A 17,437-nucleotide genomic window follows, 5' to 3' on the forward strand; every position below is an offset into this window, starting at 1 on the left:
GAAGGTACCCTCTGGTACTCTGAGAATGGGTGCCCGTCTCTCTGCAAGCCCACTGGTGAATTTTCTTGTGCTTTCGTCATGTAAACAGTCTTTGTATTATTCCCAACTAATTTCACAATTAAGGTTCATGAGGGCCAAAGAAAAACTGGTCACAATAAAACAAGGAATTCAGAAACAAATCTGTTGAATGACAAGAAAAGTTTTTCTTTCTGTTCTTTATTCATCCTAATTTTAAAAGGAAAAACAAAACCCCCAAATCCTTATTCTGACATTGTTTTTCTGCCTCCCTCTTTCCAGCGCTCTGTGGAGGGGGTGAGAGCTTCCTTTGTGGCAGTGGAACCTGCATCCCCAGGACACTGCTGTGTAACGGCTACAACGACTGCGACGACTGGAGCGATGAGGCTCACTGCAGTGGGTGACGGGCTGTTGGGGGCCGGGGCGGGTGGGGCTCTGCTCAGGGCCAGAAACCACAGCCATTCATTCCATGGCCGAGTCCTGACAACCATCTGCACTTGTGTAGACTACTCTTAGTTTGCCTTGCTAAAGTGAGCAAACACGTTTATCTTCTCCCTGTGTGACAGAAGAGTGTTTGCACACCTTTCAAAGGCGTGATTTCTGTAGCTCAACAGCTAGATGCTGCATTGAAACAGATCAGAGACTGAAGTGTTTTTACCTAAAATATCCTAAAATTGAAAGGTGGCTTTTTATTTATTTCGTTTGGGTGAGGAATTTTGCTTTTATTTTTAAAGCTTTATGAGTATAAAGGTCAACTTTCTCGAAAAGGACATTTTTAATAGGAAAAATTTTCGTCCTCATGATTCTTAACTTTTATGACACAGCAGATGCGAAGCCTGTTGTTTGTTTACAGTTCCTCTAAATCTGAAGATAGTCAATTGTTTTAAATCCATGGATTGGCGGATTCAGTCTTAAACACCTTCAGCTTACTTACCAGTGATTTGATTAGTTATTTCAACTGAATTGGTTGGTGGTTTGTGCACCATCGTATTAGCCTGCTTGAACAGACTTTTTGACTTAGGGAGCAGAAATTTATTTTTCACAGTTCTGGAGGCGGGAAAGTCCAAGATCAAGGTCCAACAGTTTTCAGTTTCTGGTGAGAATTTTCTTCCTGGCTTGTAGGCAGCGGTTCTCTTCCTGTGTGCTCACATGACCTATTTAGAGAAAGAGAGGGAGAGTCAGCAAGAGAAAAGGGAAAATGGAGAGAGAGGGAGTTCAAGTAAGGGAGGGGGAAAGAGAGAATAGATTTTTTCTTTTGCTTCTGTAGACTGTGAGCCTCTGGGGTCGGTAAAGGATCTCAGGATGGCTGGGAGAAAACTTGCTCTAAAAGCCATTGACTGGGCAGCTGCTGGGAATATCATCTTCCCAAACTGGAAGGCTATTGCCAGCTCCCCGAAATCCTGGAATGAGACACTCACCTCCAGGTTGGCTACTCTACCTGAGAATCCACTTGCTATCTACGGAGCTTAATATCAGGCCAGTGTAGTGAAGGCTGGCTTAGTAGATGACTTTGAGAAAAAGTTTAATGCCCTAAAGTCTCCTGTGCCAGAGGATAAATATAGTGTTTGGCGGATGCTGAAAAAGAAAATGTGAAAAGTTGTACCGAATTTTTATCTCTCTCTAAGACCAGGATTGAGCAATATGAGCTGCAGAAGATAAAGGACACAATTCCATTTGATCTGATGACCACTGAGGACTTGAATGAAGTCTTCCCGGAAACCAAATTAGACAAGAAGCCTCACAAAGCAATTCCGAATTTATTAACTTGAGTCTGGGAGCAAGCTCTGGCCCTTGAATTATAAACCCTATACATTAAATATAATTACATAGTAAAAAAGAAAGAAAGAAAGAAAGAAAGAAAGAAAGAAAGAAAGAAAGAAAGAAAGAAAGAAAGAAAGAAAGACAGACTAGAGAGATACTGAGAGAGGTTGGGGGAGGGGTGTTGCTCTGGTGTCTCATCCTCTCTCATAAGGGAACTAGCCCTATTGGATTAGGGCCTCATCCTTATGACTTCTTTCTACTGACATCACCTATTTGCAGACCCTGACTTCAAATACAGTCATGTCAGAGGTTAGGGCTTCAACATGAACATTGCGAGGACACAAACATCAGTCCATAACAAATATATCTTCAGATTTCAAGTTGTTTTGTATTTATGCAATAGGTAAAAAGGAAAAATTGGCCTCAAGAATATGTTGTAGGATCTGCATCCAAAACAGCGCCTTATGCAATTGTGTTCTAATTGTTTCTTAATAGTTACGTGACCAGCAATAGTAACTATGAGAAAAGCTGTTTTACTGCCCATAGAAGTTGCCAAGGCTTTGTAAGAGCTCATGATTGCTAACGACATTTGAGATTCCTCTGGTCTGTTTGCCAGGTAGACCAACTTTTCTTCCATCTGAAGAGTTAGAATGCTTACTCGTCATAACTTTTGAAAGGCAGTATATCATAGTAATAGTTCAGGTCAGTGTTTCCCAAACTGGTGTTTCACAGTACCCTAGTGTTGAAAAATTCTTGAGGAAAAAATAAGTTTGAGAAATGCTGACTGTCAGAGCTACTTCTTAGATAGTTTCAATGCATATTTATATCAAAGTTTCTAAGAAATGTTGCAGTTTAAAAAAGACAGTAATTTTGCTTAACTTGGTATTTCCTCAAAATTATTTGTTCATATACACCTTCACCTTTATTTATATATTTATTTATTTGTTCATTCACAGATTTTCTATTTTGCATCCTATAGAACTTTAGTTATGTCATCCATATTTTCAGAAATGTTTTTCACTAAGATTTTTTTTTTTGTAATTTGTAATTCTCTCTTTGGGAAAACCTATGGCAGATGACTTTACATGGAAAACATTTTTATAGGATGTATATTTACATTAAGAGAAAATATTGTGCAAAGCACCCTCACTAGGAAATTTAAAAATAATTCAATAGAATTATGTCCAATTTGTGGAAATTGTGGTGGAATCTCTTGTTATGGCCGATGTTGTGGCATCACTCAAATTCTGCACGTGCCCCTGCCCAAGCGGTGGGCCAGCACCGGCTTCCTCATTATGTCCCTCCATTGCACGGAGCATTGCACTTTCAAATGTGCTGCGTTTGCTGAAATGGAATGTGAAGCGCTAGATTTGAATATAGCCTTGAATGGATCCAAATCTAATGCTATTTTCTTTGAACTGTGACTTGTCTTTATCCACAAAAATTCAGATTTCATGAATGATTATGTTCTAATCATCCATATGACAAGACAATGTTTATTTTGTATCCTCTACTATACTTGGGAAATAATTGTCTATTACAGTGGCTCTCTGGGTATCTGGGGCTCCTTCCTGAGTTTCTCCCCCAACTAATTTTGTTGTGCTTATTAGTCTCTTCCTAAGTATTGGTAGAAGGAACAGACTTCCAACTACCTGGAACAATTTTAGCGATATAGTGAAAATTTTTGAAAATTAGGAAATTTTCTTTCAAAAGTTCCTAGCCCTATGACATTAGTACAGACAAATTTCCCATCCCTGATTTTCCTTGCCATCAAGACTGGCTGAACAGCAGCGCTTCCAGGAAGCTCCCTCCACATGCAGGGATGCTAATTTAGGTGGTTTCCAAAATTATGTTTCCAGGGAGGCAAATAAATACTTCCATCAAAATATTTTCATCAAAATAATAAAAAGAAGTCTACAGCCATGCCACCCTGAATGAGTTCATCTCATCCGATCTCAGAAGCTAAGCCGGATTGAGCCTGGTTAGTACTTGGATGGGAGACTACCTAGGAAGACCAGGTGCTGTAGGTGTAAAAAACAAATAAAAAATAAATAACAAAAAGAAAATATTTCATTCCACACTAAAGGAAGGAAGAAGGAAGACACTTCAGATAGCTGGGATTTTTACTTCTGTTTAGTGGCAATCTGCTCACGCTGCATCAATGGAACTATTAATATTCTTGAGTTTCTGTTATGTGTGAAGCACGTTCTGAATACTTAGTAAATATAAAGACTGTTAAGACATGATTTCTTTCTTTATGAGGCTTTTAGTCTAATCAGGGAAATGACATAAACATAGAGATCTTTGAGTGTGGTATTTTAAAAAAAGTATAGTAGGAGAGATGTCATTGGTAGGTCCTATGAGCAGGGAAGAGAGCAGGGTCACTAGGAGTGGGATCGATGTGGAGAAAACTGATGGAAAAGATGGGATTGAAAGCAATGCTTGGACTGATGTGATGTTTGCATACCCTGGCAGAGCGGTTCTCAGTTGGGACAATTTTGCCTCCCGGGAGACATTTTTCAATGTATGGAGACGTATTTGATTGTTGTATTTGATCTGTGGGGATCAGGGCCAGTGCTACTGGCATTAGTGGTTTGAGGCCAGGGATGCTGCTAAACATCTTACAGTGCACAGATTAGTTCCTCCTACAACAAAAAATTACACTGGCCAAACTGTCAACAGTACTGCTTTTGAGAAATACTTCTTTAGGGTTAGAAGTCAGCAGTTGAAAGAACATAAGGAGGCAAGAAGCCTGGCTTCATTTCATAACTCTGCTATTAAATAGCTGGGCAACTATGGGCAAAGGATTGAAACTCTCTGGCCATCTCAAAATGAAGGGATTTATGGGTAGCAATTGAGTGCTCATATTTGAATCTTGAATTGAGGCAACACATTTGTGTTTATAGACTCGTAGAGACTGAGCAAATTAAGTGAAACCCTAGATAAAAGGTTTTCTGTTCCTTAGAGTTCACCCTTAATTTAGTGATAATTTTAAGAAACAGCAGTTAATAGTGTGAGATGCCAAACTGAAGTAAATATTAACATGCATATACTTCAGAAGTAACATTTTATATCAAGGTGTGATGAAGAAAAAAGACCTAGAAAAACTTCACCTTAGGTCATGCAAAATTATGCTTGTATTGAGCAAGAAAATCACAGCAAGTAGCTTTTGAAATTTTTGATTTGTTGGCCCCAAATTGTGCTGACAACATTTCTTTTCAGTTCAAATAAACATTTATTCCAATAAAAGGAGGCACTGTGATCTTTGCTATTTGCTGTGTATTTCTGGCTGTGCAGTGCCTCTGGTTAAGGTTTTGTGTGTTTATTGGTCACACAGTCTTTAGGGAGGTAACAAGTTGTTTTTCAAATGCAGCTAATTTTGTCTCTAACCTCTGAGAATGGCTTCTAACCAAATAAGCCATAATAGTGGAAAGTTAAATCTGTAACTGTGTGAATAATGAGGAATTTTCATTAATGTGCGAGTCATTTTCATTCTGAACTCATTTAATGAATGGCAACATTAATTTAAAAATATTTCCAATGAGGTATCTTAGAATGAATTAGTGGGGATCTTAGAGTGACCTCCCAGAGGACACGTGAATATGTGGAAGTTTTTATGTTCTCAGGTTAATCAGATTCTGAAAGGCAAAGGCATGTTTGAGTCCCCATTCCTACAATCAATCAATCAATCAGTAAATAAATAAACACATAAATAAATAAATAAATAAATAAATAAATAAATAAAGTGTATAGTTTAAGAAAAATTAATCCATATGTGGGGAAATGCAAATACTTTTGCACTAATGGTCAAGTTGAGAACTCTGATTTTTGTCGATTCTAGTATACTGCTTCAAAACTTCCTGTAGGATTAACGTACACTGAAACAAAACAAAAATCAAATAGATCATTTTTAACTTCCCAAGGAAATGTATATATCTTGATACACAAATCCCCCAACTCTGCTCAGCAGGCTAGAGCACCAATGTCATCGTAACTCTTCTCCACTCAGCTCGCATGTGTGCAGTAGTCCCAGCCAGCAGTAGGGTGCAGGGCAGGGAGTTAGTGCCCTCTGCGGAACAGGGAAAAATAGTACTGTCGAGGTGAAAACTAGGACCTCTTTTTAGTTCTTATATTTTCCCTTATGATGGTCATTCTTGTTTGAAAATTAAACAGCCTCGGGGAAATTTTTAAAAGTACTTACAAATTTCTGCATGTGCATAAGTGTGACTATATGTGTGCATTGTGTTTGTGTGTGTACACTGCAGCCACTCTTAATGAAGGTGCTGAACAGATGATCTCTAAGGCCCATTTCAGTTTTAAAATGATGTGATTCTAAAAGTTTTTAAGTAACCTCTTTTTAGAAGAGTAGGACTAGTTGCTTGAATACAGGCTTCTGCCTGAAGAGCAATAATCAGCTGGAATTCAAAAGACTTATTTCTCACTTCTTTCCTTTGTTCTTGCTCGTCCCTCTGCCTGAAACATGGTGAAGTTTTCATTCCATCCATACTACCGAAATTCTGCCCATCTTCCATGATCCCTCTCCAGATCTAAGAATCTATTTTTGCACTTAATTCATTTTAAATAAGAGGAAAGATAATACAGTTAAGAAATCTAGTTTCTATTCGATTGAGGTTTTTTACATATATATTAATTTTAAACATTTTTACATCTAATTGAGGTATAATTTAGATACTATAAATTTACTCACTGACTTTTAATAAATTTATAGAGTTGGGCAACCATGACCACAATCTACTTCTAGTACTTTTCATCTCCCCCCAAATTTCTCTCCCATGTCTTTCCAATCAGTTCCCAGATAACCACTTCTACCTTTCTAGCTAACCACTGCTATGATCTCTGTCTCTATAAGTTTGCCTGATGAGAGAATTTCATAAGCGGGTCACCCACTATGTAATCTTCGTATCTGGTTTCTCTCACTTAGCACAATGTTTCTGAGTTTCATCAATGTTGTCACATGCATCAGTAGTTTGATACTTGTAACTGCCGAATAGTAGTCCATTATGTAAGTATACTACATTTTGCTTATCCGTTTGCCAGTAGTTGGGTGTCTGGATTGTTTGTAGTTTCTGGCTACTGTGAATAATGCTGCTGTGAACATTCACATACAAGTCTCTACTTAGATATATATCTCATTTCTCTTGAGTAAATTTCTAAGAGTGGAATTCATGAATCATGTGGTAAGGTTATGGTTAACTTTATAAGAAACTGCCAAACTGCTTTCCAAGGTGGTGTTATTATTTTATATCCCCACCAGCAATGTGTGAGTTCCAGTTTCTCAAAATCTTTGCCAATACTTGTATTCTCTGTCTTTTTTATTATAGCCATTTTGGGAGTATATAACAGCATCTTGCTGTGGTTTTAATATGGTTTTCCTTAATGACTAATTATACTGAGCACCTTTCCATGGACTTATTAGCCGTTGGTATTCATTCTGTGAAGACTTTCTTTTTAAGTCTTTTACCTATGAGTAATTGGGTTTCCAAAATTATTATTGAATGTAAGAGTTCTATATATACTCTGGATATAAGTCTTTTATCAGATATATTATTTGCAAGTATTTTTTTCCAGTATATGCCTTGCCTTATTTTCTTAATAGCATTTTTAGAAGCACAAGTATTTTTAACTTTGTGAGGTCTATTTATTAATTTTTTCTTTTATGACTTGTGCTTTTGTTGTCATACTTGGAAAATCTTTGCCTAACCCAAGGTCACAAAGATTTTTCCCCCTATTTTTTTCTTCTAGAAGCTTTATAATTTTGGTTCTAATACTTGTCTATATCCATTTTGAGATAATTTTTGTGTATGTTTGGAGGTAAAAGTCAGAGTTCAGTTTTGCACATTTAAAATCTAATTGTGCCATCACCACTTGTCGAAGAGCATCCTTTTCCCATTAAATTGCCTGGACATCTTACACGTTATTTTCCTATACCTTTTAAGTAACTGATCACATCTTAATTTCATAGATCAGTTAGTTCACAGACTCAGATTTTAACTAACACACTCAAATTCCCATAGCTAGTAGATGGCAGAACCAGGATAAGAGTCCTGGTTTGCCCAAACACAAGACTTATCTTCTTTTTAAAATTTCCTTGCAAGTTGTTTATTCCAACATTAAACCATAGCTCCCTGAGATTCTGTATCACTTATTCTTATCTTGCCACCATAACCTAGGACAATAGTTGCTTATTTAAGGGTTATGATATTAAACACTCAATTGACTTAACTGATAATGTTTGTGTGAAAGTAAATAATGATTCTATAATCTAAATATTTTTTTCTCTCTGTTAAATTTATGCTTATCATTGACAATACTAGACTTTCAGTATAAAGAAGACATTTCTAGAAAATAACTACTCACCATCTATTAAAATCATTGATTCTTTATGAACATGAACTTTATTAGGAAATATAACAAATTAAGAATGTCTTTTCTCATATTTGACTATAAAGGAGCTTTCAGGTGACATAGAGTAAAAGTCAGATAAAGACTTACAAAGTGATAAAAAACTTTGGCTTGGGAGCCAGTGTGTCCTAGTACTGGTTCTGCAGTAACTTGTTATGTGACCTTGAGCAAGTCATTGCATCTCTCTACACCAGTTTCTTCACCTGTAAAACAATAGACGTGGACCGGGTTATCATTATAGTTTCTCTCTATAGATATACTTTTGTTAAATAAAGTGTTACTATAATGCCCTGTTCTGTTCTAATGACACACAAGTGGCTTCTCTCATTTGCAGATTGTAGTGAAAATCTATTTCACTGTCACACTGGCAAGTGTCTTAATTATAGCCTTGTGTGTGATGGATATGATGACTGTGGGGACCTGAGTGATGAGCAAAACTGTAGTAAGTAGCATTGTTTTCCTAAATGTTTTCATTTAAAATCACAGAAATTTATAATCTAGAACTTATAGCTTGTTTGTTGATGTAATTAGCAGGTTAAATTACTAAATGGTTGGCTTCTCACTTTTTAGAAAATGTAAGTTTTTTCAGTTACTAGTCTTAACCATGTTTAATGTGTAAATGTAATACTTTTTACATAAACAGTCATACTAAGGACATGCTAAAGAATTTGAGTGAAAGGTATGTACAGGTTGTCAATATGTTAATATTTTCTCTCTGAAAATGTTCTGTTTCTTCCCTTCTTCTTCTGGTTGCTCGTGTTTAGATTTTGAGCACTTTGAGCAAAACTTTGCAGACAGACATACTACCTGCATCTTGATCCTCTTATTAAATGTAACCAAAATCCCTCCTTTATCACCAAGTGATACAGAGATGGCTTCCATAGTAGCGACGTGTAGGTTTAAGGCGACACATTTATTTGATGTACAAAAGCTGATCTTATCTTTTAAGAATGAACCTGCCTTATAAAGAGTTCCGTTCAACTCTGAATGCCATCCCATGAATTTAAACCAGCAAAATTCCTCTTGCTTATTTACCTTTTTGACTTTGAGATTAGCATTAGGATGTTTAGGTAAGATATCATTGTGTAGCATAGGAACTTTGTAATATGAACAGAAGAACAAGTTGGGATGATGAGGGGCACTGGACAAATGACGTGAGATAGTATTTAGCATTAGAGAACATCAAAAGGAATGTTGGGAAAGCATCAGTAGTATGATCGAGGAATGCTCCAGAGTGGCAAGTCAGAAACCATGATAAAGTTATCACAAATACGTTGAATCAGCTACCTACCTTGTGAAACCAAAATGAGAGTTCTGTTTATTTGAGCCAGTGTAAAAGTCACCAACTTTTCATAAGGAAAGAAAACAGTGATGAGACAAAACAAAAAACAACAACAAGAACAAACTATGGGTCTTGAGAAAGCTGGGCAGTTTTTTTTTTTTCATCTGAAAAACAGGTAGGTTATGGTGATGGTGGTTAGTGGGCCACACGCTTGGGTGGGAGGTGAATTGTGCCAGACCCATCATAGAAAAGTTGTTGAAGATGTAGGAACAATTGGAACAGACTCTCTTCAATTAGAACCATGAGCCAGACAGGTCTAAGTGTTTGTCATGCTGGTTCTCTACATCCTCAGGGACTTTTCCTTTTGTCCAGATTGCAATCTCACAAAAGAGCATCGCTGCGGAGATGGGCGCTGCATTAAGATAGAGTGGGTGTGTGACGGTGACCATGACTGTGTGGATAAGTCTGACGAGGTCAACTGCTGTGAGTGCCCTGAGGATTTTTATTTTTCTCCCCCCTCCCATTTCTTGCCTGTTTAAACCAATATACTCAAGGTTCACTAAAACATTGAAAGGGAAAGATTTTTATGCTTTGACCCTCACCCAGAAAGATGATTGAGTGGTGTGAGGACAATAATGATGTCGTGTATTTGATTTCCACATGTTTCTCACTAGAACTCCAAGCTTCATTTGGCCAGTCTGGCCAAGCAGGTGTCTGTTTTCTCTCTCCTTGTTCCCCGAGTCTCCTTTCTGCATCTGTAACTTTGTCAAGGGGGATGTTCTTCATTCACAAAGGCTGGGGGACTTTTTGTTTGCGAACAATATATGAGTGGTTTACCTTCGTGGCAAGAGCCTCCAAACATGTTCTCTGACACCGTTTGTGGGAGAACATGGGAAGAATTTTCAGACAAGAGATCTTTTAATGCTTATAGACTTAAGCAAAGAGTGTGATAATAATTATAACTTTATAGCCTATTATATTCTGAGTGAGTGAACAGTCTTCAGGTAGCTCTTATACTATCTAGCTAATAAAATCAAGTGTGGCTATTAATTATCTTGTCCCCTAAAAACTACATTATACTCAATAGGGAATAATAAAATGATTGAATAGAAGCAGCTAGGTGTTAAAAGAGAGTAATAGTAACCTGAAAGAGTTCATATGATACATTTTATGCATTTGAATAAATTAAACTTTTAACTCCATCTTTCACTATTCAATAAAAGTAGACAAAATTGATATGTAAGACACTGATTATATAATTTGCCTATAATTTGAGGCAAAAATAGAAATGCAGTTTGTATGTTTTTTATTTTGACTTAAGAAAAGTCATATAAATTAACAAATGCAATGCCGAGTTTTCTCCTTCCCTGAATTGAATTTGAACCGGAGTATCACCTGAGTCCTTGCTTAGTGGAACACAGCCGACCAGAGCAAACTATATCTTGACTATCATCTTGGGAAAGTGAGGACATGATGCTCAAGTATAGTGATTCTGGTGTTAAGCCTTGATCCAAGAACAGGGAGTTGCAATGTTCAACAGTAATTCATTGAAGGCTGAGGTCATATGATACATGGTTTCTGATGCTCTAAAGCGTGGGAGGGATAGAATTTAGACAATTTTTGGGAATTGGAAGGTTAAAGGCCACTAGACCATCCCTTTCCAACATCAGATGTCATAGCAAGTTTGAAATAAAGTGTTCATTTTGTGTTAGATACTGTGCAAGTTCTTTCATTTGTATCATTTCATTGGCTCATTAGGTCAGGTTGCATGGAATTAAATGCTGGGGCTAGGAGTCAGAGAAACGTGCCTGCATGTTCTGGCCCTACTTTTTAATAGCCATGTGACTTTGAGACACCACTCAACTCTCTAAGTTTCAGGTTCTTTATTCTTAACCAGGTTTGTACTATCTACTTTGCAAGTTTGTTATGAGGATATGAGATTAGATACATAATACTTTCAGCAGTTATTACCATATAGTAAGCCTTTACTAAATTGTGCCTTTTATGTTAGTATTATCACCACCTCCATCATTACTACTACCTCCCATCCTGAGGTTATAAAAAAAAAAAATGTTTATTTTCAGTAAATGCTATTTAATAAGGCATGAGAAATTTTAGAAAGGAAACTTTCCATTTCAAAAACACTTGGAATTTAAAAAATTAGTGATACATTCGTTTCTTCATGCAGAGCATTCAGGTATTCAGGATACTTCACTTCTTGGTGATACCAGATAAACCAGAACCATTCATGTGATCTGCAGACCGAAAGAAGTGCTGATAAATGACATGAAAATCATTTGTGCTTGTTCCAGCCTGCCACAGCCAGGGTCTGATGGAATGCGGAAATGGACAGTGCATCCCCGGTTCCTTCCAGTGCGACGGAGATGAGGACTGTAAGGACGGAAGTGACGAGGAGGGCTGCAGTGGCAGTGAGTGTGCGCTACAGCCCTGAAACGTTTCCCGGTTGGTGGGCCTTTGCTTGGCAACGAAGCAAAAGTTGGAAGTTGCCAAATGCTTAAACAGGACTCCCATACAGATCATTCCGGGTTGCCTAACACAGTGGTCCTCACGGCACTGGTGAGACAGAAAACCCTCTCTTGTCATAAATACGATTCTCAAGCTACTTATACTGAAAAATCACTCCTAACCGTGAAGATTAGAGGTTAAACACTTAAACGGCGTGGGAGGATTCAGTTAACTGCTTGATGGGGGAAGGCAACACCATGATAAAGAGAAAAGTTCAGTGTATACTATTTGATTTCATTAGATTAGATTCCAACGAGAAGAAATTGGCTTCCGAAATTAAATGTAACAGCTTCCTAAAATAACTATGTGTAGAGAAGAGGCTTATGCCTCACATTACCAAGCAACGTACTTAAATACACTTTAAGTGTAGTCTGATATCCATTTGTGAAACTCAGAGAGAAAAAGTAAGCCAAATAAATTGGTTTTTAAAATGTGACCCTTTCTGTCAGATTGTTTTAAGGCCCAGTTTGTGTAGAAGTGTCTCTCAGTACAGGGCTGGTAAGACCATTCCTAGACTTAAAAATCATTATGTTTGTGTATAAGTGACCTTGCCACTTACCTTCTTCATAGTCCAGTTATTAAGAATATGGTTGTTGCAGCCCAGGGGGCTGGTTCAAGCTCCGGCTCTGTTACCCACTATCTGGTTAACTTTAGGCCAGTTACTTAAGCCTGTATGTCTCAGTTTTGGTGTTTGTAAACTCAGAATAATAACTATTTCATAGAGTTGACATACGGTGAAAACTCAATAAATGTTTGCTATTATTACCTGGAGATAGGCATGGTACAAATAATTACGCACGTCCATGTCTTACCTTGAAGCGATATAGGCCATGGGGAAAAGTGGGGGTGCTGGGAGACCATATGTGGTATGCATGCCCTGGCAAAGAACCTCAGGGACCCTTCCCGTAAGAAGAGATACTGGAGCTAAGATCTGAAGAATGAATGGAATTAACAAAGGAGAGCAGGACTGGAGAAAGCCTTTCAGATACAGGGAACCATTTGGCCAAAGGTGCCAAGGAGGGGAGGAGCAAGGTATGTTCCGGGTACTGGAAGGAGGCCATTGTACTTAGAGAGGTGAGAATAAAGAGGAGCGTGCTGCTGCAGAACGACTGTCAGCGAGTGAGTGATTGCAGGCTGGTTCTACTCAGCAGGGCTGAGGAGGAAAGCAGACCCCTTCTTTTAGGGCTCTGGGCCCTGTTGAAAGTTGAGGACTTTACAACCCTCAGCTTCTGCTCTCTGCCTTTCTGTCTAGTCTCCCCTAAGCTCCGGTGACTCCAACCTTTTCGCTTTCCCACCCCAGGCTCTTGCATGTTCTGCTGTCTGCCTGGGAAGCACATCCTTCCTTCTCATCTCAACTTAGGCCATGTGCCTAAAAAACTCCTTTGAGAAGCTCTCCCCTTCCTGCCCTACTTTGTTTCTATTGCTCCTTATATGTACTTCCAGTGAAGCAAAGACCACACAGCATTGTAAATTTCTGTTCATAATGATATCCCTAATTAGAGCATAAACTAGCATCCTTTTTTTCATTTAATGCTCAGTACCTAGCTTGTCACATAGGAGGCACTTTATATGTACTAAAATAATGACTGTGTGTTGTCTTTAAAAAATTTCTTTAAGAGACCAAACTCATAGAAATTAGCCAGACTTACCTTGCAAAAAAGATTTAACTCTGCTGACTAAAAAAAAAAAAAAGAAAAGAAATAAAAGAAACAATGCCATCTCTTCTCTGCAAGACTATGGTATATTGCACATTGGAAATATTGCATATTGGAAACAAGAGTCCAGTATAATAAACATTGTCTTGGAATTATAGGTAAGAATGATGGTGTGTATACACATACTATCATTTATATGTAAAAATGCCTTACAGGTAGATGACAGGTCTAAAATTAATTGAGTGTAATGGAAGAGAGCTAGAAATAGAAAGGCCCGGTAATTTACGACCTTATCCATTTAATCTACAAATGACCAGGAAATCAATGGGAAAGGGAGTTTCCTCTCTACATACCTTAAGGAAAAGCAATTAGGCTGACATTACTGTTGTCATTCATTGGAAACAAGAAACCTAATTCTCAGGTCATCATAGCCAGGCCAATCATACTTTCCAAAGACATACAGAAAATGCGGATAACAGCTGCGCCACGATAAAGTGTCTTTATTGTGTCGGTGTTGATGACCTACTTCTTATTAGGGAAAACATTTTCTTTTAGAGAGAAGACTAGAGTTGGAAAGTTTTTAAAATAATACCATTTACATTCAAAATTTCAGGATCTTTATATTGGTCCACCCTCAAATTACTTAAATTTTATTTTGTAATCAAGTATATGCACCCATCCAAATATAAAACACTTTTTCCAATAAAAGCAGCAATACCTCGTTTTTAGTATTAGTTTTAGTTTTAGCTTTGTTTTGTTTTGTTTTAGGATAGGTTGACTCATTTCTTCATTCTTACAGAATCCTTTTGGAATAACTGTGTTGTATTTCATTGTCAGGAAAATGAATCCATAAAGCACCTATTTAACATGTGTTCAACATTTTCAGAGAAATTGGAAAGAAATTAACTTGTGTCATTCCTCAGCTACACCACACGTTCTTGATCCTTTAGATCCTAGTGTAAGGAATTTACATGGCGATGAAAACGAATGTGCTTTCCCCCCTTCTGTAGGTCAGACTCCATGTCAAGAAGGTGATCAAAGATGCCTCTACAATTCCTGCCTTGGTTCATGTGATGGTAGCTCTCTTTGTGACACCAACAACAATCTGAATAACTGTAGTAAGTACAGCAGCTGACAAATGCAATCCTTGTGTCAGGATGTACATTCAGCCTTTTTCTTTTGCATTAACTTTAAAATGATGAAATCTGGAATCTCTCCAAAAATATCTATATCTATTTTCTTTTTCTGTTTTAAAGGTTGCATGTGGTAGCAGAAAAGAAACAAAATGTTCTTAATTAACTGAAATCAGAAACAAATGTGTCATTATGAATGGACTATAAATCCACATCGCTTAATATCATTACCATTACTTTCAACTCAACATCAGCTCCTATATATTATTTTCTTGGCTCCATCTGCAGGCAGATGCTATCTTTCTTCCTTTTTAAAGCAGTTTCAAAAATGGAAACTTTATCCAAGAAGCAAACATGAAGTTCATCTAAATAGCCACATACAACTCTGGCTGTTTTTTAAATAAAATTTATTTTCACCTTTCCAGGAGCTTTGCTGACCTAAAATGATCTTACAGCCATTATGTTAATGTGTTTCCATGGAAACATAACAGCTCCAAATGGTGTGAAAGAGGGGCTCTCTATAAGTGGCTTTCAGGAGGAGGAGTTATTAGGGGAAGATGGAATGGGCAGGCATAGTAGAGGGCTATGTAGATTCTCATGGGAAATTGATAATGAATCAGAAAAGCCCCAAAGGCTTTTCTAGTTTTATATATATATTTTTTTGCTTCTGGGCCCTGCTTTCATATTCCAGTCACTGTTTTCACTCTTTGTAATGAAATTTGGCCTCGCCTTCAGCTTGGGGCTTGATATTTGAAAGCAGGTCCTTCAGCTTTTGTTCAGCAAGACTGGAAGCCAGGGAGTCGAAAGGCTGATGGGTTTGGATCCTTGGGTTTGCTAAAGTTTTGGGGTCCTGGTTTTACTCAGTGGCCTTTTTGGGTTGATGTAGAGCTCATAGGGACTATCCCCATAACCACTAGGGAGCCTCAAGGGATGAAACCTGTGTACTGGGAAGGAATTGGAGGGAAGCAGCCAATTAAAAACACAGACTGACAGGACTTTTTATTTTCATGAGCACTTAATGACTGTTTGACTGAAAGCACAATACCCAGCCTTCCTCCACTCATCATATGAGAAAATAGTTCAGATAGATATTAGTTCGACCAGTAAGAGCCACTGCCATTTTATTCACTCTGAAATAATTAAATGTATATTTAAATAAATGCATATTGTTTCATTTTCTTTATCTCTCAACCTGCTCTGTAACTTCTTTAGAGTTATTTCTTTACCTGGAACTTGAAATGAGTAATGGGGGTTGTCTGACATGAAATGTCACTTACTATTCAAAAAAGTCAAAAGAGCATTGATAACGCATGTCAAATTTGGGTGGAGAGTAACTGGATGTTTGTTATCCTACTTTTCCATATTTAAAATATTTCAAAATTATAAAAAAACCTGAATGTTATCTTTCGAAAAAGAAGTTATAGGAAAGGCACTAGATAACTCTGGTTCATACATTCGACCAACATTTATAGCATGTGTACGATGTCCTAGGCACTGGGGTGGGCACCGAGCACTTTCACGGTGAAGAAGGGAGATGTGTTTCCAATCTCCCTGCAGACAGACAGCTTTTTAATGTAGGAGGACATACCGCTACTACCGTCTTCCCATTCATATATACTACTTTGGTTTTCTCTTTATATTCTTCAAATATACTCATTTCCCTAGTGCCTCATTGTCTTATCAGCTTCCTCATTCACCATAGATGTTCTTGCCAGGTTCTCGTCATATATTTTCAGCACTGACATCCCTTCTTCTGAATGACAGGCACTGGACTAGTCACTGGTCCCCACTCCTGTGTTATTAAAAGCAGTGTAGATGCCTAACTTCTAGTTGAGAGTAAAGATGTTATTCCTTCTTTTTCAAAGAGCTTTAGGATGACAGGTGTGTTTTCTGTAAAGGTGGGTAGGTAGCATCTCCTCTTAGAAAAATCTTCATGTATTTGAAAATTTGATTAATTATTTAAAGATCTTTACCACTAGAGAGACGATTATTACTTAGATTCTGAGGCACAACTTTCTTTGGCCCCCTGACAGTGGAGAATATGAATTTGGAGAACATGGATATTCTGTCTGTTAGAGTCAGCATGTCACTGGAGTTGGGATTCTAGTCCTTGAAGTTACTGGTTCTAGTCATCCCATAAAATATTACATACCTTTCTAATGGTCCCAGGTAACTCCAATGTGTATCCAAGATTGAGAATTATTACTTTAGTGGCCTGTTCATGACCAGCTTGCAACGATATGTGACATCCCTGGAATTGGATGTAAAAAAGTCTCCACAGTATTCCATTTTTCAATGGAAAAGGTTCATGGCTTATCTCAGATTCTCAGACATGCCTACAATTTAAAAAATGCCTTAAAACCACATCTCTGATAATATTGTGTATTTATAATCTTGAAGTATCACAGTATCACCACATCTACTCATAGTCAAGAATTTTTTAACATCTTTGCACCCTGCTGGGAAGCAAACAACAGATATATCTTCCCCTTTGCTATGGAGGTACTAATCCATCGCTTCTGCTTTATAATATGCAATCTATAAAGCTGGGGAACCTGGTGGAAAGAGTAGCTCCCCATCTGTGTGCGCCCTTGATTGCCACGGCTGTTTGAAGCCAGGTATGATTGTCAAGCTTCAAGGAC

At 37.7% G+C, this 17,437-nt stretch overlaps 1 protein-coding gene and 1 pseudogene across 3 annotated transcripts in view; both read left to right on the forward strand.

Annotated features, from left to right (window-relative positions):
- The window catches only part of CORIN (corin, serine peptidase), a 197,658-nt gene that overhangs the window by 127,823 nt on the left and 52,398 nt on the right, over positions 1–17,437 (forward strand). For all 3 annotated transcript variants that reach the window (XM_016161189.2, XM_016161190.2, XM_016161191.2), the window contains 5 exons: positions 298–411; positions 8,534–8,641; positions 9,854–9,964; positions 11,794–11,910; positions 14,673–14,780. In XM_016161189.2, the coding sequence (XP_016016675.2) occupies positions 298–411; positions 8,534–8,641; positions 9,854–9,964; positions 11,794–11,910; positions 14,673–14,780 (558 nt within the window). The remainder of the gene's footprint in view (positions 1–297; positions 412–8,533; positions 8,642–9,853; positions 9,965–11,793; positions 11,911–14,672; positions 14,781–17,437) is intronic.
- Positions 1,238–1,813, forward strand: LOC107519002 (annotated as a pseudogene).

Source organism: Rousettus aegyptiacus, unplaced genomic scaffold (genome assembly GCF_014176215.1).
Source record: "Rousettus aegyptiacus isolate mRouAeg1 unplaced genomic scaffold, mRouAeg1.p scaffold_m13_p_10, whole genome shotgun sequence".
Classification (NCBI taxonomy): Eukaryota; Metazoa; Chordata; class Mammalia; order Chiroptera; family Pteropodidae; genus Rousettus; species Rousettus aegyptiacus.